The sequence below is a fragment of the Aquarana catesbeiana genome, linkage group LG04, assembly GCF_042186555.1.
Source record: "Aquarana catesbeiana isolate 2022-GZ linkage group LG04, ASM4218655v1, whole genome shotgun sequence".
Lineage (NCBI taxonomy): Eukaryota > Metazoa > Chordata > Amphibia > Anura > Ranidae > Aquarana > Aquarana catesbeiana.
This window is the reverse complement of record NC_133327.1, coordinates 611067504-611089548: the sequence shown is the minus strand read 5'-3', so window position 1 is coordinate 611089548 and position 22045 is coordinate 611067504. Positions and strand designations below refer to the sequence as shown.

The 22045-nt window shown below is 43.1% G+C and overlaps 1 protein-coding gene across 2 annotated transcripts in view; it reads right to left on the bottom strand.

Moving 5' to 3' along the window:
- Positions 1-416: 416 nt before the first annotated feature.
- The window catches only part of TASP1 (taspase 1), a 354361-nt gene continuing 332732 nt past the window's right edge, over positions 417-22045 (bottom strand). For both annotated transcript variants that reach the window (XM_073628255.1, XM_073628256.1), the window contains one exon: positions 417-3363. In XM_073628255.1, coding sequence (XP_073484356.1) covers positions 3271-3363 — 93 coding nt within the window. In that variant the 3' untranslated portion in view covers positions 417-3270. The remainder of the gene's footprint in view (positions 3364-22045) is intronic.

Here is a 22045-nt window from a genome sequence, read left to right as displayed (position 1 = left end):
AGTTTTTATTAGGGCAATACACGTTGCTAGCGTGTACTCTATCCCCTGTAAATTCCCTTTTAGGAGAAGAAACCGTCCCTCTGTATCTACTTTCCTATCTTCCGAAATAAAGATGATATCTTTTTCCAGACCTATTGCTATTCCTTTTGCTCTTCTAATTGGTGAGTCACCCTAATACCGTGTTGGAAAGAATTTTGAATATATTTTAAGGTTTGTGCCGTGTGCCATTTGTGTCTCTTGTAAGAATATAATGTTTGCGGAATACCTTTTAATTTAACCTTAACGCCTTATGTCTTTTCTCTGGGGAATTTAATCCTCTTACATTACATTAAAAGAAGTTCTGACCATACAGCTTGATCATTAAGAAAAAAAAATCAAACAAAAAGGTAATGAAATAAAAAGACTACACAAAGAAAAATGTTTATTAACATACTTTATTTGTAATTTTATTTGCCATCTTAGAAAAAATATTTAAACAAGGAAAAGAGCGGTTTATATTCAGTTTACAGTACATAGCCTTTTTTATTTTGTCCACGCTTACTATAGTACTTTGTGTTTTTTCTTTTTTTTTTAATAGAAAATATTTATGGACAAATCGAAATATTTAGCAGATTTACTAGCAAACATCCTCTATAAATTTAATGGTTTGCCTGGAAGCCCATCTAAAATATACTGTAGATTTAAACATATTTCATAAATGACTTAACTAAAGTTTAAATTATGAAAATACTTTGCACAATTCACATCCTTTTGTATACGAGTTATATCTGCATACCACAATTATATTTCACTGTAAGTAAAACACATTTAGGTTGCTACGTTAAAAGAAGAACCCCATTCAAAACCCTCTTGTCATTAGCTGCTGTCATGTCTACTCGTGACTCTTGCTGGAGGATCCCTCTAATGCAAAGTCCATCTGTGGCTTGGCTGGAAATTAAACTTCCTGGTAAACTCCTCAAGAGTATAATTTTTCTATATATAACTAGAGAGAATCTGCTAGGGGGCTACTATTATAATGTACTGAATTATATCTATGGCTCTCCATATTGCCCACTGCCTAGTGGCTTCTCCAAAGAAATGTAAGAAGAATGCAGCTCAGAGATGGGAACCAGGATTTTACTTTTAAAGGTGAACCTTGGCTGTCAGACAGAGAGACAGATCTCCCTGCCTGGGTTCAAGACACCAGTGCAGACCTGACAGGGGACCAAACTATGCCTCACAGCAACCAAAACTAAAAAAGAGGCTGTAGTCAGCTTTAATTGCACAAAAAAAATTGTAGAGTAAGATTCTAAAAATGCAAACCCATAGCTACCTACTTGTTATAAATTAAAATTAGATTTGCAAAAGGAAAATAAAGAAGACTGGCATTTAAAAAAAAAGTCTGCTTGGGTGGAGGATATAGAGGACAGGTTTGTGGGTAAATGATACTCTCTTGCATGCCCAGTACAATAATCCAGCTACCAAATCCCATTCCACAGAATTCTTGCAGGTTGTTACTCCCCTTACTAATTATGCTACAACTGCAACTTTAACGTCAACGTTTTTCAGGAGGATCCGATCGGACCATTCATTGCTCTTATGAAGCGGCAGATGTCAACAGAAATGTTTCCATTGACACCTGCTAACATCCGATCCAATCTTGTCCACTAAAAACAGACGCATGGGGATCCATGCCCCCATCTGTCTGGCGGATCTGATGACAGTCGGATGGAAACTGGCAGACTGTCCATTTCCTTCCGACAGCCCATATAGGACAGGGGGCTATGTCTCTGTCTGCTCTGCATCAGTGGACTGTCCACAGACCTGTCTTCTGCATGCTCAGTGGGGATCATTGAAGAGATTCCCTGCTGAGCAGGCGGATCTGCTGGCGGACTACGAAAGTGTGAAAGGAGCCTAAACTTCTTTTATCTTAACTGAAAAAACTCTGGACACTTGGGCTCTGCCATTGCTGACTTTAATATATTTGTCTTGGAACAAAGAATGCAGACTAGAAAGTCTGAACTATGGATATACATACTTGTTCTGGATTGGTAACGAAAAGCATAGAAGACAATAGACAAGCATGACAGCTAAGCAACTAGCATTTTTTCAAAAAAAAGAGGTCGGCGGTCTTCATATCATTTTAGTAAAGAAAAGCAGGACTAAAAATGTCTTACAATAACCTGATACATACTATCAATTGCCATGTATTTAATGATTACATGACTGGCATATTAATCCCTAAAGTGTCCCAGTAGTCGCTTAAAAGTGAAGCCCTCAGGAGAAGAAATAGAGCCCTCTATTGATTATTCTACTTACCCATTTTCACAGTTGTAAGCCTACAATAAGAGAGATAAAGTAATAAAACCAGTGGGAATCTACAGATCACAGAAATTGTGCCAACTTAGACCCAGGCCGCTAATCTGTTAAGTGCTGGATCTTCAGGGCAAGGCAGCAATTTACACACAAACACAGACCAGTCCATCGTCATCCCCCAGAACAAAATTACCAGTCTTTGATGAAGGCCTTCTTTATACGTACCATACAAGAAACTTTAAAAAAAGAAAAAATAGACATATACTTATATATTTTATTGAACCTTTCCCCTTCACTGTACGCACATTCTTTACATGTATCTACATGACAGCCATAGGATTAAAGTAAGTAAAAGGAAATATTCTATCACTAAGAAAAAATATCATTGGGTAACATATACTATCAAAATATGTAAGCAGACACTATACCTTAGAAGCAAAATAACAAATCTTTAAGGTAAAGAAGTATAATATGCACACTAAGTCCAAAAACTACTGACGGTTTAATGCAGTCTAATGTAAGCGGACATATTAGGGAGAAGCCAACACAGTGGCACAATAGAAGACTTCAGGTTACACAGCTGCATGCTGTTCAGAAAATACAGTGCATTCATAAAATGATAGGAGGACAAGAAACATTTTGGAGATTTGTTGTAACGGAGTAGAATGTTGGATGAATGAGTCGAAGAATAAGATGCTTAAATGAAAACTCCATCTGATTTTTTAAGATGCAGGTGGAGCTTGCTACCATTTTATAAGTCCTCCACTAAGCACCTACTTCTGGTTCCCTGCAGCCAACTGCCTGAGCTGTGGGTCCACAGAATATTACAAAAGTATTCTGAGAGTTTCCTAACACAAGCACAAACAGCAGGAGAGGAGGAAGAGAAGATGCACAGCACAGGTTATGCAAAAAGATGCATCACTGGAACAGGGCCAAGGACATCAAGGCCCATCTTCAGCCAGGGAAGCATATAGTTCAGATAAGAGAGCTTTCCAGCCTGCATACTCCACCTTCAATGGCTACAGACTGGCCAGCAACTGCACCTGGAGGAAGCCGAGAAATGTGTGTCTGAAAAAAACAAAACAAAACGAATATTCAAACTATCACAACATTTTACAATAAATACGGAGCGCCACTATAAATACAAACTCCTTTCTGCAAGGAACATAGTTAGTTTTAATTGCCGTCAATGTATCAGAAATGGCATATTTGTACTCGGGAAGCCATGTAGGAAAAAAGGAATGACTGTTACAAAGAAACAAAGGGCTTCATCAAATCTGAGGAGTTCATCAAACTTTTTCAGATATTTTTCTGGAGATAGGTCCCTACCTAGAGTACATACGCCTAATTCATGCAAGCATTTACCACAGTCCCGATAACAGTATGAATGTATGCAATAAATTCAGGTATAAAAAACAATATTTGCAGCACTAATAATATTCATCAAATGTGTGCACAAGTGAACCAAAACAAAAAATGTGAACGCATTTCGTCAAAACTGACATCATCAGGGGGGCCATGAGTCTTACCTCTGGTAAGTGTATATCTTTTACACTGGTGGCGGACCACATGGTGAATCTGCAATCGTATTAATTATACATCCTCACATGGTGGTGTACACAATACCGGATTTGGAACTCTTGCTGTCACTATAATTGGAATTTGGTCTGTACACATTTTTGGTTTTGGTTCACTTGTGCACACATTTGATGATTATTATTAGAGCTGCAAATATTGGTCTTTAGGTTTGATAGTATAGTACATCTAACAGTTTTTTTGCTAGCGTCTTTTTGTTATATCTGCCAGCGAGTTTTCTTCCTTTTAACAAATTCAGGCAGTTTTTAAGAAACTGTTGTTATAACTGTGACAGATTCAAAAATATTTACTGCCAGTTCACAGACTTGGAAACTGACAGCAATTAACCACTTGCCGACCGCCTCATGACGATATACGTCGGCAGAATGGCACGGGCAGGCAAAAATCACGTACCTGTACGTGATCTGTCTCCCGCGGGCGGGGGTCCGATCGGACACCCCCCCGGTGCCCGAGGCGGTCGGCTTCTGTCCGGGAGCGATCAGAGGTGAGGGGGAGGCCATCCATTCGTGGCCCCCCCCTCGCGATCGCTCCCAGCCAATGAAATCCTTACTCTGCTGCTGTATAGTAAACAGCGGCAGAGGAAGTGATGTCATCGCTCCTCGGCTCAGTATTTTCCGTTCCGGCGCCGAGGAGAGAAGACATCTGAGTGAGTGCACAACACACACACACAGTAGAACACACCAGGCACACATTACACCCCCATCACCCCCCCTGTCACAGTGACACCAAGCAGTTTTTTTTTCTGATTACTGCATTGGTGTCAGTTTGTGACAGTTAGTGTGGTAGGGCAGTTAGTGTTAGCCCCCTTTAGGTCTAGGGTACCCCCTAATAAAGTTTTAACCCCTTGATCACCCCCTGTCGCCAGTGTCACTAATGCCTCGTTTCCACTGAGCGGATCGGTTCGGTACGCTATTTTGGGTGTTTCCATTATGAAAGCGGCCCATACAACCGAACCGTACCGCTCCATTCAGGGTCCTGCTTCAGATGTGGGGCCATAGAAAATGGAACGGTTCGGTTAGGGCGGAGCTACGGTACATTCCACTGATTGGCTGACAGAAAACCCTCTGCTGTGCTATTCTGAGGCATTTTTTCTAAATCCTGTATGGCCCCTTGTGGTCCCACTTGCAGTGGAAACGCTCACCAGAATAGACCGGACCATTCTAGGCCATTCAAACTGTACCGACCCGAACCGATCCGCTCAGTGAAAACGAGGCATAAGCAATCATTTTTCTGATCGCTGTATTAGTGTCACTGGTGATGCTAGTTAGGGAGGTAAATATATAGGTTCGCCGTCAGCGTTTTATAGCGTCAGGGACCCCCATATACTACCTAATAAAGGTTTTAACCCCTTGATTGCCGCTTAGTTAACCCTTTCACCAGTGATCACCGTATAACTGTTACGGGTGACGCTGGTTAGTTAATTTTTTATAGTGTCAGGGTACCCGCCGTTTATTACCTAATAAAGGTTTAGTGCCCTGATCGCCCGGCGGTGATATAAGTTAGGTATTAGGGTCAGATAGGGTCTGCGTCGCCCCAGGCAGCGTCAGGTTAGCGCCAGTACCACTAACACCCACGCACGCAGCATACACCTCCCTTAGTGGTATAGTATCTGAACGGATCAATATCTGATCCGATCAGATCTATAGTGGCATCCCCAGCAGTTTAGGGTTCCCAAAAACGCAGTGTTAGCAGGATCAGCCCAGATACCTGCTAGGACCTGCGTTTTGCCCCTCCACCCAGCCCACCCAAGTGCAGTATCGATCGATCACTGTCACTTACAAAACACTAAACGCATAACTGCAGCGTTCGCAGAGTCAGGCCTGATCCCTGCGATCGCTAACAGTTTTTTTGGTAGCGTTTTGGTAAACTGGCAAGCACCAGCGGCCTAGTACACCCCGGTCGTAGTCAAACCAGCACTGCAGTAACACTTGGTGACGTGGCGAGTCCCATAAGTGCAGTTCAAGCTGGTGAGGTGGCAAGCACAAGTAGTGTCCCGCTGCCACCAAGAAGAAGACAAACACAGGCCTGTCGTGCCCATAATGCCCTTCCTGCTGCATTCGCCAATCCTAATTGGGAACCCACCACTTCTGCAGCACCCGTACTTCCCCCATTCACATCCCCAACCAAATGCAGTCGGCTGCATGAGAGGCATTTTCTTTATGTCCTCCCGAGTACCCCTACCCAACGACCCCCCCCAAAAAAGATGTCGTGTCTGCAGCAAGCACGGCTATAGGCGTGACACCCACTATTATTGTCCCTCCTGTCTTGACAATCCTGGTCTTTGCATTGGTGAATGTTTTGAACGCTACCATTACACTAGTTGAGTATTAGCGTACAGCATTGCACAGACTAGGCAAACTTTCACAGGGTCTCCCAAGATGCCATCGCATTTTGAGAAACCCGAACCTGGAACCGGTTACAGTTACAAAAGTTAGTTACAAAAAAAAGTGTAAAAAAAACCAAAATAAATAAATAAAATAAAATTTAAAAAAATAGTTGTCGTTTTATTGTCTCTCTCTCGCTATTGTTCTGCTCTTTTTTACTGTATTCTATTCTGCAATGTTTTATTGTTATTATGTTTTATCATGTTTGCTTTTCAGGTATGCAATTTTTTATACTTTACTGTTTACTGTGTTTTAATGTTAACCATTTTTTTGTCTTCAGGTACGCCATTCAGCTGCAGCGCGGATTTATTTATCTTGACAGCAACAGCGTTTGCTCCCACGAATAATAAAGCCGTGACTCCAACGGAGGTGATATATGCTGAAGCATGGGGCAGCAGGGGCAGAGGAGCGATGTGCTCCTACCTTTTGCGGGAGGATGCCCCCATGCTTCGGCATATATAAATGGTGCATGTATGCCCATCATTAGAAGTGGGTGGATGAAGGGAGGTATTCTAATGCCGCGTACACATGGTCGGACTTTTCGTCTACAAAAGTCCGACAGCCTGTCCGACAGACTTCCGGCGGACTTTCGGCGGACTTGCAGCAGACTTTCTAACGAACGGACTTGCCTACACACGACCACACAAAAGTCTGACGGATTCGTACGTGATGACGTACACCGGACTAAAATAAGGAAGTTCATAGCCAGTAGCCAATAGCTGCCCTAGCATGGGTTTTTGTCCGTCGGACTAGCACACAGACGAGCGGATTTCGGGGTCCGTCGTAGTTACGACGTAAAGATTTGAAGCATGTTTCAAATCTAAAGTCCGTCGGATTTGAGGCTGAAAAAGTCTGCTGAAAGTCCGGAGAAGCCCACACACGATCGGATTACCAGCCAGCTTTAGTCCGTCGGCGTCCGTTGGACTTTTGTAGACGAAAAGTCCGACCGTGTGTACACGGCATAATGGTGGGCATACCCACAGGTCAATCTCTTTTTTTCATGCAGCCCATAGGCTGCATGAAAAAAAAAAAAGATTACAATATATGCCCAACAAGAACCAGCAACGTACTGGTATGTTGCTGGACTTTGAGTGGTTATACCAGAATGATGCCTGCAGGTTTAGGTATCATCTTGGTATCATTCATTTCAGCCAGCGGTCGGCTTTCATGTAAAAGCAATCCTAGCGGCTAATTAGCCTCTAGACTGCTTTTACAAGCAGTGGGAGGGAATGCCCCCCACGTCTTCCATGTTTTTCTCTGGCTCTCCTGTCCCAACAGGGAACCTGAGAATGCAGCCGGTGATTCAGCCAGCTGACCATAGAGCTGATCAGAGACCAGAGTGGCTCCAAACATCTCTATGGCCTAAGAAACCGGAAGCTACGAGCATTTCATGACTTAGATTTCGCCGGATGTAAACAGCGCCATTGGGAAATTGGGAAGGCATTTTATCACACAGATCTTGGTGTGGTCAGATGCTTTGAGGGCAGAGGAGAGATCTAGGGTCTAATAGACCCTAATTTTTTCAAAAAAGATTACCTGTCACTGCTATCATAGGGGATATTTACATTCCCTGAGATAACAATAAAAATAAAAAAAAAATAAAAATGAAGAAACAGTTTAAAAATAAGATAAAAAAGTAAAAAAAAAAAAAAGCACCCCTGTCCCCCCCTGCTCTCGCGCAAAGGCGAACGCAAGCGTTGGTAAAATGTAAACAGCAATTGCACTAAGCATGTGAGGTTATCACCGCAAAGGTCAGATCGAGGGCAGTAATTTTAGCAGTAGACCTCCTCTGTAAATCTAAAGTGGTAACCTGTAAAGGCTTTTAAAGACATTTAAAAAATGTATTCAGTTTGTCGCCACTGCACGTTTGTGCGCAATTTTAAAGCATGTCATGTTTGGTATCCATGTACTTGGCCTAAGATCATCTTTTTTATTCCATCAAATATTTGGGCAATATAGTGTGTTTTAGTGCATTAAAATTTAAAAAAGTGTGTTTTCCCCCCAAAAAAATGCGTTTGAAAAATCGCTGCACAAATACTGTGTGAAAAAAAAAATGAAACACCCACCATTTTAATCTGTAGGGCATTTGCTTTAAAAAATATATAATGTTTGGGGGTTCAAAGTAATTTTCTTGCAAAAAAAAAAAAATTTTTCATGTAAACAAAGTGTCAGAAAGGGCTTTGTCTTCAAGTGGTTAGAAGAGTGGGTGATGTGTGGCATAAGCTTCTAAATGTTGTGCATAAAATGCCAAGACAGTTCAAAACCCCCCAAATTACCCCATTTTGGAAAGTAGACACCCCAAGCTATGTGCTGAGAGGCATGTCAAGTCCATGATATATTTTATATTGTGACACAAGTTGCGGGAAAAAGACACTTTTTTTTTTTTGTTTGCACAAAGTTGTCACTAATGATATTATGCTCAAACATGCCATGGGAATATGTGAAATTACACCCCAAAATACATTCTGTTACTTAGATATATAAAATGGGGTGATGGCGCTCCCTATACTTGATTGGGCGAATGAGTAAAAAAAGAATAAAACAAATTAAATTGGAAATAATAAAAGTAATAAAGACCAATGTGCTGGCTCCACGGCGGGGATACCCCACGGCGCCACGCACGCTACGTCATTTCCGGAAGTCAAGCCGGTGGAGCGCAGGTGGAGTGCAAACAATCGTTTTACTTCCTCCTTGCGCCACAGGCTGCCCAGTTGTTGTTTTTTTTATATATATCAGGGTAGCATTGTGCTAGCTACACCTAGCTTGGAGTCTATTGCCTAATTACCTTTTGCTGCTGGATTACTATAGCCAGTTGTGCTGGACTATAGTATCTTTTATTGGAAGATTTTTTATGTTGGAATAAATTTTAATTTTATTTACTACACTATGGGAGTCCACTATTCCTTCTTTTTATATGAGTGATAAAGCTCCATTCTCCTGTGAATGTTGAGGACCACCCCAGGAAATCCATCCACTACGCTGACAGGGAGATCGTAGAGGCTACCTCTATATGCAAAATGCCCCTCTGGGGTGAATGGATCTGATGAGTGGGGACCCTTGAGGGGGAGCACTAAGTCATCAAGGATATTGAACGCACTCAAGTCCCGTTTTTAAGATTTCCTTTTCACCGTGTTGGAGACACCTTCATATATTAATTATGGACTGCTTATAAACACTTTAAAGAAAATAATAAGGTTTAAATGATTTTTTGGTCACTGATTATGTTCATGGATTTTACAACTTGGTAGCTGTATAATACCTACCTAAGTGGTCAATCATATGGTCACTTATAGGCTTACCACTATCTTGTTATTTTTGATACTATCACTATTTGCATTATAGTCACAGGTTCATTAATAATTAATTTCCTATTACTACCTATTATCAAACTTTGTGCACTTATGCGGAAGGTTTTTTTATATGTGAGGCACTGCTGGTATATATAGGGATACTATGTATGGTATTATTTAAACATGATGTATGTACAATTAGGGTATAGTCACACGTAATAACAAAACCACTTATGGTGAGGAGATTGCATACATATTAGTACACTTGGTCACACACACAAACCCGCAGCCAGTGGGATATTTCTGCTGTGGAACCAGGACACTGGCCCTCCATTACTATTTAATTATGTTTTTTACTTTCACACTCACTTATGCTCATAAACCTATTATAGGGAGTGCCATTACCCCACTTTATTTGTTTATCCACATGTGTATCAGCACCCCTGGTTATACATATAACCTTAAATAGGTGGGGTATACCCGCCGTGGAGCCAGCACATTGGTCTTTATTACTTTTATTATTGCCAATTTAATTTGTTTTATTCTTTTTTACTCATTCACCCAATCAAGTATAGGGAGCGCCATCACCCCATTTTATATATCTACTCATTTCTGAAGCACCTTTTAGGGAGCTTCTTTAGGGGGGCTGCATACCTACATATTGTCTTAAGCGCAGTCATCACACTTTATATAACATTCTGTTGCTTCTCCTGAGTATGGGGATACCACATGTGTGAGACTTTTTGGGAGCCTAGCCGGGTACGGGACCCCGAAAACCAAGCATCGCCTTCAGGCTTTCTAAGGGTGTCAATTTTTGATTTCACTCTTCACTGCCTGTCACAGTTTCGGAGGCCATGGAATGCCCAGGTGGCACAAACCCCCCCCCAAATGACCCTATTTTGGAAAGTAGACACCCCAAGCTATTTGCTGAGAGGTATAGTGAGTATTTTGCAGACCTCACTTTTTGTCACAAAGGTTTGAAAATTTCACTTTCTTTATTTTCAAAAACAAATGAGAGCTGCAAAATACTCACCATGCCTCTCAGCAAATAGCTTGGGGTGTCTACTTTCCAAAATGGGGTCATTTGGGGGGGGTTTGTGCCATCTGGGCATTTTATGGCCTTCCAAACTGTGATAGGTAGTGAGGAGTGAAATCAAAAATTTACGCCCTTAAATCCTGAAGGCGGTGATTGGGTTTCGGGGCCCCGTACGCGGCTAGGCTCCCAAAAAGTCCCACACATGTGGTATCCCCGTACTCAGGAGAAGCAGCTGAATGTATTTTGGGGTGCAATTCCACATATGCCCATGGCCTGTGTGAGAAATATATCATTTAGTGACAACTTTTTGTAAAATTTTCTTGTTTTTTTGTCATTATTCAATCACTTGGGACAAAAAAAATTAATATTCAATGGGCTCAACATGCCTCTCAGCAATTTCCTTGGGGTGTCTACTTTCCAAAATGGGGTCATTTGGGGGGGGGGGTTGTACTGCCCTGCCATTTTAGCACCTCAAGAAATGACATAGGCAGTCATAAACTAAAAGCTGTGTAAATTACAGAAAATGTACCCTAGTTTGTAGACGCTATAACTTTTGCGCAAACCAATATACGCTTATTGACATTTTTTTTACCAAAAACATGTGGCCGAATACATTTTGGCCTAAATGTATGACTAAAATTGAGTTTCTTGGATTTTTTTTATAACAAAAATTAGAAAATATCTTTTTTTTTTTCAAAATTTTCGGTCTTTTTCCGTTTATAGCGCAAAAAATAAAAACGGCAGAGGTGATTACATACCATCAAAAGAAAGCTCTATTTGTGGGAAGAAAAGGACACAAATTTCGTGGGTACAGCATGACCGCGCAATTAGCAGTTAAAGCGACGCAGTGCCAAATTGTGAAAAGTGCTCTGGTCAGGAAGGGGGTAAATCCTTCCCGGGGCTGAAGTGGTTAAGACCAAAGAGAGACACCAGTGCTCAGAGTGGGGCATGTCTGTGCTGGGAAGCCATGATAAAATGTGACAACTTTCCACGTGCGTATCTATTACCGGGCCCCATTTAGCCATCGGTCGGGCCCAGGCTTAAGCTGAATGTAAATAAAGAGGCAGGGGATACTGGCTGACGTCATTACCAACAATGGCATTGCCCATATATAGTGAATTAGAAGTCAGATCTGACAGGGAGCTAATCTCAGAGTTCCCCATAAGGCTTCACCCACCCCACTATAAAACTCCTTGGCCATGCGCCTGTCTGTGTGATGGGCACTGTGGCCTGGGAGGGAGCTTAGTAATAATGAGCTGCACTGAGGACGGAGTGTCCGGAATGAAAACTCCAGCCTCAGTGCCTCCACTTTCTCAGACAGAATAAAAATAAACTTTCACAAACACCAGCAATTTTGGTGCAGAGGAACTATAAAAAGCGTCTATGACACTCTTTATGAGTTTGCATGAATGTCTTTTTAGAAAGAGGATCAGCTCTGTATGTCTTCAGAATCAACAAAGACAATCAACTGCAAAATAGATTTGGGGGCGGTATAAGTGCTTATCACTCTGTGGTGCTATTCATTGTCAATGGCACCCCAACACACTATGAAGACAATGAAGGTACAAAGCGTTACAGCGAACCTCATATCATTGTACCACACCATATATGCTACAGCAGAAAAATGTGTGCTTGATCGATATAGGATGTGCTGGCAGCCCATCTGAATAAATGGTCCACTTAAATGCAAAGCACAATCATTAACGCACCACATGCAACAGGCTAGGTGTTAAGGGTTATTAGACATTTATTCAATTTCTGAAAGCCAGAGTGAGCATTACTTTCAGAAGGTTCCTATGACTGCAACCTTTGGACAGTGACCCTGTACTACCCGCCTCCCTCAGAGATACATCTCTTTGCATGCAATTCCCCCAGCAGATTGCAGGGGTGTTATTACCCTCTATCTAAATGTTTAAAGACCAACTTCAGCAAAATAATGTTTTTAATTTTTGTTTGATAGAAGGGTCAGTCAAATTTTTATTGTCATCTGTATCTGCACCTCAAAGATTTCCCCTCACTTTCTGTCAAGACTGGAAATGCTGGTAAATCTCTCCAGTGAGGACATTTAATATAATTTTTCTGGTAGAGTGCGGCAAGGTTACATCTTTTAACATGGGTTTATTGCGGTTTGTGATTTTCTGTCTCTGTGAGTACATTGGGTCACAGATAGAGATTAAAAAAAACATACAGAAATTTTAGGTCTTCCACACTCTCCCCAAAACTTAAACAAATCTTAAGCGTTGGGCCCATTCGTTCATATACAGTGGGGACGGAAAGTATTCAGCCCCCCCCCCCCCTAAATCTTTCAATCTTTGTTATATTGCAGCCATTTGCATTTAAGTTCATTTTTTTTCCTCATTAATGTACACACAGCACCTCATACCCCATACTGACAGAAAAACACAGAATTGTTGACATTTTTGCAGATTTATTAAAAAAGAAAAACTGAAATATCACACGGTCCTAAGTATTCAGACCCTTTGCTCAGTATTTAGTAGAAGCACCCTTTTGATCTAATACAGTCATAAGTCTTTTTGGGAAAGATGCAACAAGTTTTTCACACCTGGATTTGGGGATCCTCTGTCATTCCTCCTTGCAGATCCTCTCCAGTTCTGTCAGGTTGGATGGTAAACATTGGTGGACAGCCATTTTTAGGTCTCTCCAGAGATGCTCAATTGGGTTTAAGTCAGGACTCTGGCTGGGCCAATCAAGAACAGTCACAGAGTTGTTGTGAAGCCAATCCATTTTTTTAGCTGTGTGCTTAGGGTCATTGTCTTGCTGGAAGGTAAACCTTCGGGCCAGTCTGAGGTCCTGAGCACTCTGGAGAAGGTTTTCGTCCAGGATATCCCTGTACTTGGCCGCATTCATATTTCCCTCGATTGCAACCAGTTGTCCTGTCCCTGCAGCTGAAAAACACCCCCACAGCATGATGCTGCCACCATCATGCTTCACTGTTGGGACTGTATTGGACAGGTGATGAGCAGTGCCTGGTTTTCTCCACACATATTGCTTAGAATAAAGGCCAAAAAGTTCTATCTTGGTCTCATCAGACCAGAGAATCTTATTTCTCACCATCTTGGCGTCCTTCAGGTGTTTTTTTTAGCAAACTCCATGCAGGCTTTCATGTGTCTTGCACTGAGGAGAGGCTTCTGTCGGGCCACTCTGCCATTAAGCCCTGACTGGTGGAGGGCTGCAGTGATGGTTGACTTTCTACAACTTTCTCCCATCTCCCGACTGCATCTCTGGAGCTCAGCCACAGTGATCTTTGGGTTGTTCTTTACCTCTCTTACCAAGGCTCTTCTCCCCCGATAGCTCAGTTTGGCCGGACGGCCAGCTCTAGAAAGGGTTCTGGTCGTCCCAAACGTCTTCCATTTAAGGATTATGGAGGCCACTGTGCTCTTAGGAACCTTAAGTGCAGCAGAAATTTTTTGTAACCTTGGCCAGATCTGTGCCTTTCCACAATTCTGTCTCTGAGCTCTTCAGGCAGTTCCTTTGACCTCATGAAATTAATTAAAATTAATGGGGTGGGCGACTACATGGCAAATGAGGTTCAATGTAGAAAAATGTAAAATAATGCATTTGGGTGGCAAAAATATGAATGCAATCTATACACTGGGGGGAGAACCTCTGGGGGAATCTAGGATGGAAAAGGACCTGGGGGTCCTAGTGGATGATAGGCTCAGCAATGGCATGCAATGCCAAGCTGCTGCTAATAAAGCAAACAGAATATTGGCATGCATTAAAAGGGGGATCAACTGCAGAGATAAAACGATAATTCTCCCGCTCTACAAGACTCTGGTCCGCCCGCACCTGGAGTATGCTGTCCAGTTCTGGGCACCAGTCCTCAGGAGGGACGTACTGGAAATGGAGCGAGTACAAAGAAGGGCAACAAAGCTAATAAAGGGTCTGGAGGATCTTAGTTATGAGGAAAGGTTGCGAGCACTGAACTTATTCTCTCTGGAGAAGAGACGCTTGAGAGGGGATATGATTTCAATTTACAAATACTGTACTGGTGACCCCACAATAGGGATAAAACTTTTTCGCAGAAGAGAGTTTAATAAGACTCGTGGCCACTCATTACAATTAGAAGAAAAGAGGTTTAACCTTAAACTACGTGGAGGGTTCTTTACTGTAAGAGCGGCAAGGATGTGGAATTCCCTTCCACAGGCGGTGGTCTCAGCGGGGAGCATTGATAGCTTCAAGAAACTATTAGATAATCACCTGAATGACCGCAATATACAGGGATACGTAATGTAATACTGACACATAATCACACACATAGGTTGGACTTGATGGACTTGTGTCTTTTTTCAACCTCACCTACTATGTAACTATGTATGATTCTCATTTGCTCTGACATGCACTGTGAGCTGTAAGGTCTTATATAGACAGGTGTGTGGCTTTCCTAATCAAGTCCAGTCAGTATAATCAAACACAGCTGGACTCAAAGGTGTAGAACCATCTCAAGGATGATCAAAAGAAATGGACAGCACCTGAGTTAAATATATGAGTGTCACAGCAAAGGGTCTGAATCCTTAGGACCATGTGATATTTCAGTTTTTCTTTTTTAATAAATCTGCAAAAATGTCAACAATTCTGTGTTTTTCTGTCAATATGGGGTGCGTGTGTTCATTAATGAGGACAAAAAATGAACTTAAATGATTTTAGCAAATGGCTGCAATATAACAAAGAGTGAAAAATTTAAGGGGGTCTGAAAACTTTCCGTCCCCACTGTATGTTTCTGTGCCTATTAACACATGTACACCGGTTTGCCATTGTTTTCAACAGTGCTGATTCAAATCTGTGCATTGGGTAAAAAATGTAAAGTCCTTTTTCCGATATATCTATGTGGGTTATAGGGGCTTTTGATGGGAAAATGCAGCACAAGTCAATGTGTGCTCAAAGAAATAAAAAAATAAAATAAAAAACACATGGAAAAGCAGTCACATAGGCGTAAATGTGCATAGCTAATCTGTATCGAGACTAAACAGGTCGGAACCCCTGGCCTACAACCCTTACAAGTAGGGACTGGATTTGATTTAAACTCACTGTTTGCAAATAGCAAGGAATCCTGGGCAACATCATTGGCCAAATACGGTCATGACCATATAAAGTTAGTAACATTAAAAAGGATCCCCAGCCCCGAGCTGCAGCACTGGTGATCTGTAATTTAGCTATGGCAGTGCTGTGGCAAAACATTATCGGATAGTGGGAAACTGTAACAACATTATCAGTGAGCATTACATTTTAATTTAGTTTTCTTGTGGAATGTAAATAAAGGGATTTTTCAAGGTGTCAGAGTTACACTTTATTTATTTTTGGGGGGGGGGGGCTTGGGAACTAATGTACCCCTGTACTCATTTTGTGGGAGAGGGTGGATATCTAGAGGTGTCAGAAATCATGAATCAGACAGACAGAAGTACAGTTAAATCACACTTGTTTAATAATAATAAAAAACATGAAATACATTTGAGATACGCATATTAGAAGGAAGATCTAATGCGCAAGCCACTGAGTTAATCCTGCGAAGAATACAGAAAGGCCCAATAGACCGAGGTGCAAACTTCAGAGAGGAAACACAAAGTCGGAGGTTGCGAGATGACAGCCAGACCCTGTCCCCAACCTGGTAGGAAGGCGCAGGCAGGCGTCTGTGGTCAGCATGGAGTCTGTACCTATCGTTAGTATGTCGCAAAGCCTCCTGGACCTGTGCCCAAGTGGAACGAAGACCACAAGACGCTCCTCTAACACAGGAATACTCTGCGGAACAAATGAGTCGGGCAACATGGAAGGATGTAAACCATAGTTCGCAATAAACGGGGAAAATCGGGAAGCAGAATTCAAGGCACTATTGTGAGTGAATCCCGCCCACGGTAAGAGGTCTGACCAGTTTCTATGATGGTCAGAAATATAGCAGCGTAGGAATTGCTCTAAGGACTGATTGGCTCATTCTGCACCCCCATTAGACTTCAGATGATACACAGAGGAGAAAGCAAGCTGAATTCCCAACTGTGCACAAAAGGCTCGCCAGAATCGGGACACAAACCAACTAGCCCTGTCCGAGACAATCACTTTGGGTAGCCCATGTAAGTGAAAGATCTCCCGAGCAAAAATGGAAGCCAGTTCCTTAGAAGTGGGCAATTTCTTAAGAGGAATACAATGAGACATTTTCGAGAACAGATCAACCATCATAAGGATAACTGTGATGCCCTGGGAGTTGGGTAACTCCACAATGAAATCCATAGACAGGTGGGTCCAGGGCCTCTCTCCACTGGGTATGGGTTGTAGGAGGCCCACTGGAAGGTGTCGTGGAGTCTTACTCTGAGCACACACGGAACATGCAGCTATGAAGGCAGTTACATCAGCATGTAGACTAGGCCACCAGAATTGTTGGTAAATGGCCCAAAAGAGTTGATTCTTCCCAGGGTGGCCAGCAGCCTTGGGAGAATGGTAAGTCTGAAGCACGGCAGTACGGAGACTCTCTGGGAGAAAGCAGCGGTCACAAGGTTTCTCAGGAGGAGAATGGACCTGAGCAATAAGAATTTTGTCACCCAAAGGAGAAGTGAGACTGGTGCGAACCATAGCCAGAATACGATCAGGAGGAATCACAGGAACTGTAACCGACTCCATCTTGGAAGTGGAGGAAAATTGTCGTGACAAAGCGTCAGCCCTGACATTCTTAGTACCGGGTAAGAATGAGACAATGTAATTGAAACTAGACAAGAAAAGAGCACATTGCGCCCTTCTGGGAGAGAGGCATTTAGCTTCAGACAAGAATGTGAGATTCTTATGGTCAGTAAGAATGAGAACCGGCATAGTGGTACCTTCGAGGAGATGTCTCGATTCTTTCAGGGCTAAAATGATCGCTAACAGCTTTCTGTCACCAATCTCGTAATTGCACTCTGCAGGTGACAATTTCCTGGAAAAGTAGTCACAAGGATGCATAGCGCGCTCAGAGGTAGGACGTTGAGACAGAAGGGCGCCAACTCCCATCTCAGAAGCATCAACCTCAGATATAAAAGGTAACGTAGGATCAGGATGTGCCAACACAGGAGCAGAAACAAAGGCAACCTTAAGACTCTCAAGGCCTTAATGGACTCCGGAGACCAACTCTGTGGGTTACCGTCCTTTATGGTCATATTAGTCAGGGGCTTGACCAGAGACAAGAAGTTACGAATAAACTTCCGATAATAGTTGGTAAAGCCAAGAAAACGCTGCAGAGGACGTAACCCCACAGGTCTGGGCCATTGTAAGAGTGCTGAAAATTTCTCTGGGTCCATCGAAAAACCAGCAGAGGAAATGACATAACCCAAGAATTTAACCTGTTCACGTTGGAATTCACACTTCTCCAATTTACAATAGAGACTGTTCTCTTTTAGTTTCTGAAGCACACGACAGACATCTGTGTGGTGGCTCTCTAGGGACTTGGAAAATATGAGGATATTGTTGAGATAAATCACCACACATAACCAACAAATCTCGGAGGACACGTTAATAAATTCCTGGAAAACTGCCGGGGCGCTACAAAGGCCAAAAGGCATTACGAGGTACTCATAATGGCCTGTTCTGGTATTAAACGCAGTTTTCCACTCGTCGCCCTCCTTAATCCTCACAAGAGTATATGCCCCTCTCAAATCAAGCTTTGTGAAAACCGTTGCTCCCTTGAGGCGGTCAAATAACTCCGTAATCGGATACGCATTCCTAATCGTGAAACGATTGAGACCCCTATAGTCAATACAGGGTCTCAGTTCACCACTCTTCTTCTTCACAAAGAAGAAACCAGCACCAGCAGGAGACGAGGATTTGCAGATGAAACCTCGAGAAAGTGCGTCATCCTCCAAGACCTACAAAGGGTAAACCCGGCCACGAGGGGTATGGCACCAGGTTAAAGGTCAATTGCGCAATCATACAACTGGTGTGGAGGCAAACTACCGGCTTCACCTTTGTCAAAGACATCGCTAGAATTGCGGTACTCCTCCAGTAGGGAGGAGAATGAAGAGGTGCACAGGACCTTGGCTACCTTCTGGAAGCATGTCTTACTGCACTGTGGCGACCAGGAGAGAACCTCAGCACGGAGCCAATCAAAAGAGGGATTGTGCCTCTGTAACCAAGGATAACCAATAACCAACGAAAACTTAGGTGAGGAAGTAATTTGGAATTGGATTATCTCATGGAGAAGAGCCCTTACAGCCATGGACAATGGAACAGTCTTATGAGTTACATGGGCAGGATGTAGAGGTCCCCCGTCAAGAACCTCAATGGCAAGTGGAGTGTCATGCAGCTGCAGTGGAATCGAGTGCTTCGATACAAAGGCAGCATCAATGAACAGGCCTGCAGCCCCAGAGTCGATTAGAGCCTGTATCTCGACGGACGACTCAGGCCAAGAAAGGGTAACCGAAACCAGGGGCTTATCCTTTAGGATAACTGGGGACAAACAACATCACCTAAGGTCTGTCCATGACAGGACCTCAAGGTTTGGGCGTTCCCTGGACGGGTAGGACAAGACTTCAAAAAGTAACCTGCCTGGCCACAATATAGGAACAATCTCTCCCTCCTCCTAAGGGTTCTCTCATCCGCAAAGAGACGCGTGAAGCTCAAGTGCATGGGTTCATCTTCACTGACCAACTCGGTACCAGGAGGCATGGAAGGTGAGGGAGACAAGGGTGGAACTGCAAAGCTCGGAGACAAACCTACAGGAGGCTTCAGCGAGCACTCCTTAAAAAAAAAAAGTCTGGAGTCAATGAGGATGACAAATGTGATCAACTTCTCCAGCTCAGTGGGTATATCTTGGGCCGCTATCTCATCCTTGATGGTATCTGAGAGACCAAGAGAAAAAGCAACTACGAGGGCCTCATTGTTCCAAGCAACCTCTGCTGCCAGAGTATGGAATTCAAAGGCGTAATCGGCAACAGCTCTCGTACTCTGTTTGATGGACCTAAAGCACTTGGCAGCAGAAGCAGAGCGTGCAGGAATGTCAAATACCCTTTTAAAAGAAGCCACAAACTCAGGGTAACTCAAGACAACAGGTTTTTGCGTCTCCCATAGAGGGTTTGCCCAGGCCAAGGCTCTCTCAGAAAGCAAAGATATCACAAAACCTACTTTGCTTCTATCCGTGGGAAACAGCATCTCAAAGTATATCTCAACCTTGTTGGAGAAACCCTCTGCATTGGACTGGATCGCCCCCAAATCACTGGGGAAGCAGAGCGGAACCAGACATACCTCTAGGTAATACTCGAGGCGGGTGCCTGCACAGAGACTGGAGCAGCAGCAGGGACGGCATACAACACAGGTTGTACCGGAGCAGCCACAGTGGGAGATTCCAGATGAGCCGTGTGACTCAGCAGCGTTTGTAATGCCATGGCAAACTGATCCATGCGGTGATCCTGCTCATCCAATCTGGAAAAAGTATTACCAACAAGTGGATTGACTGCATCTTCTGAATTCATGGCCTTCGCCTACTGTCAGAAACCATAAGTCAGACTGAGACAGAAATACAATTAAATAACACTTGTTTATTAATAAAAAAAAAGGTAAACATGGTAAACTTAGTCAAAACCTTGCCAGAGTTCAGGAACCGGAACGGATAGCCAGACAAGCCAAAACGTCAGGGAGCTAGAGGACAGCGAGCAGGATCTGGAGCCAGAAGGAATGTCAGCCAAGCAAGTCTTTAAGAAGAACACAGGAGAGCATCTCTAGAGGTGAGATGTGACCAGGGTGAAGGTAGAGATCATCTGGACCGGATGGCTTAAGTTGGCAGGACTGATGAGCAGGATATCATCAACAGGTGAGTTACTGTGGAGAGATAGGAGCTGGCAATTAATCGACAGCTGAGCTGCCAGCTCAGAGAAGGAAAGGCTGAGCCCAGCCTGGGGGGGGGTCTTACCATCCATTCCCCCCTGCAAGCTTTTCTGAAAAGCATATGGACTGGTAAGGTAAAGGAAGTGGAGGTGCACATTAGCTGCCCTCACTCATCTTGCCTATGCAGGTTGCCTGTCTGGATAAGCATATAGAATAGAATAGTAAGGGAAACCCCATGCGGTCTCCCCTCCTTTGTTTAAATGTCACTTTTCAAGGGCTACATTTTACTGTTCTAAAAAACACCTTGAGTAGCTATAAGGAACCCCCTTGGCAGTGCCCAGGTCTTCATACCCTTTTTTCAACAGAAGATTGCATATTAGCTGCTACAGTGATGGAAAAAAGTATTTGATACACTGCTGATTTTGTACGTTTGCCCACTAACAAAGAAAGGATCAGTCTATAATTTGAATGGTAGGTTTATTTTAACAGTGAGAGACAAAATAACAACAACAAAAAAACAGAAAAACACATTTCAAAAGAGTTACAAATTGATTTGCATTTTAATGAGTGAAATAAGTATTTCATCCCCTATCAATCAGCAAGATTTCTGGCTCCCAGGTGTCTCCTATACAGGTAACGAGCGGAGATTAGGAGCACTCTCTAAAAGTGAGTGCTCCTAATCTCAGCTTGTTACCTGTATAAAAGACACGTGGGAGCCAGAAGCAATCAATCAGATTTCAATCTCTCCACCATGGCCAAGGCCAAAGGGCTGTGCAAGGATGTAAGGGACAAGATTATAGTCCTACACAAGGCTGGAATGGGCTACAAAAGACTATCGCCAAGTAGCTTGGTGAGAGGGTGACAACAGTTGGAGCTTTTATTCGCAAATGGAAGAAACACAAAATAAATGTCAATCTCCCTCGGTCTGGGGCTCCATGCAAGATCTCAATGATCATGAGATCGTTGAGGAATCGGCCCAGAACTACACAGGAGAATCTTGTCAACGATCTCAAGGCAGCTGGGACCATAGTCCCCAAGAAAACAATTAGTAACAATATGCCGTGAAGGACTGAAATCCTGCAGCGCCCACAAAGTCCCCCTGCTCAAGAAAACACATGTACAGGCCCGTCTGAAGTTTGCTAATGAACATCTGAATGATTCAGATGAGAACTGAGTGAAAGTATTGTGGTCAGATGAGACCAAAATCGAGCTCTTTGGCATCAATTCAACTCGCAGTGTTTGGAGGAATGCTGCCTATGACCCCAAGAACATCATCCCCACCGTCAAACATGGAAGTGGAAACATTATGCTTTAGGGGTGTTTTTCTGCTAAGGAGACAGGACAACTTCACCGCATCAAAAGGGACAATGGATGGGGCAATGCACCGTCAAATCTTGGGCGAGAACCTCCTTCCCTCAGCTAGGGCATTAAAAATGGGTTGTGGATGGGTATTCCAGCATGACAATGACCCAAAACACACAGCCAAGGCAACAAAGTAGTGGCTCCAGAAGAAGCACATTAAGGTCCTGGAGTGGTCAAGCCAGTCTTCAAAACCTTAATCCCATACAAAATATGTGGAGAGAGCTGAAGGTTCGAGTTACCAAATGTTAGCCTCAAAACCTTAATGACTTGGAGAGGATCTGCAAAGA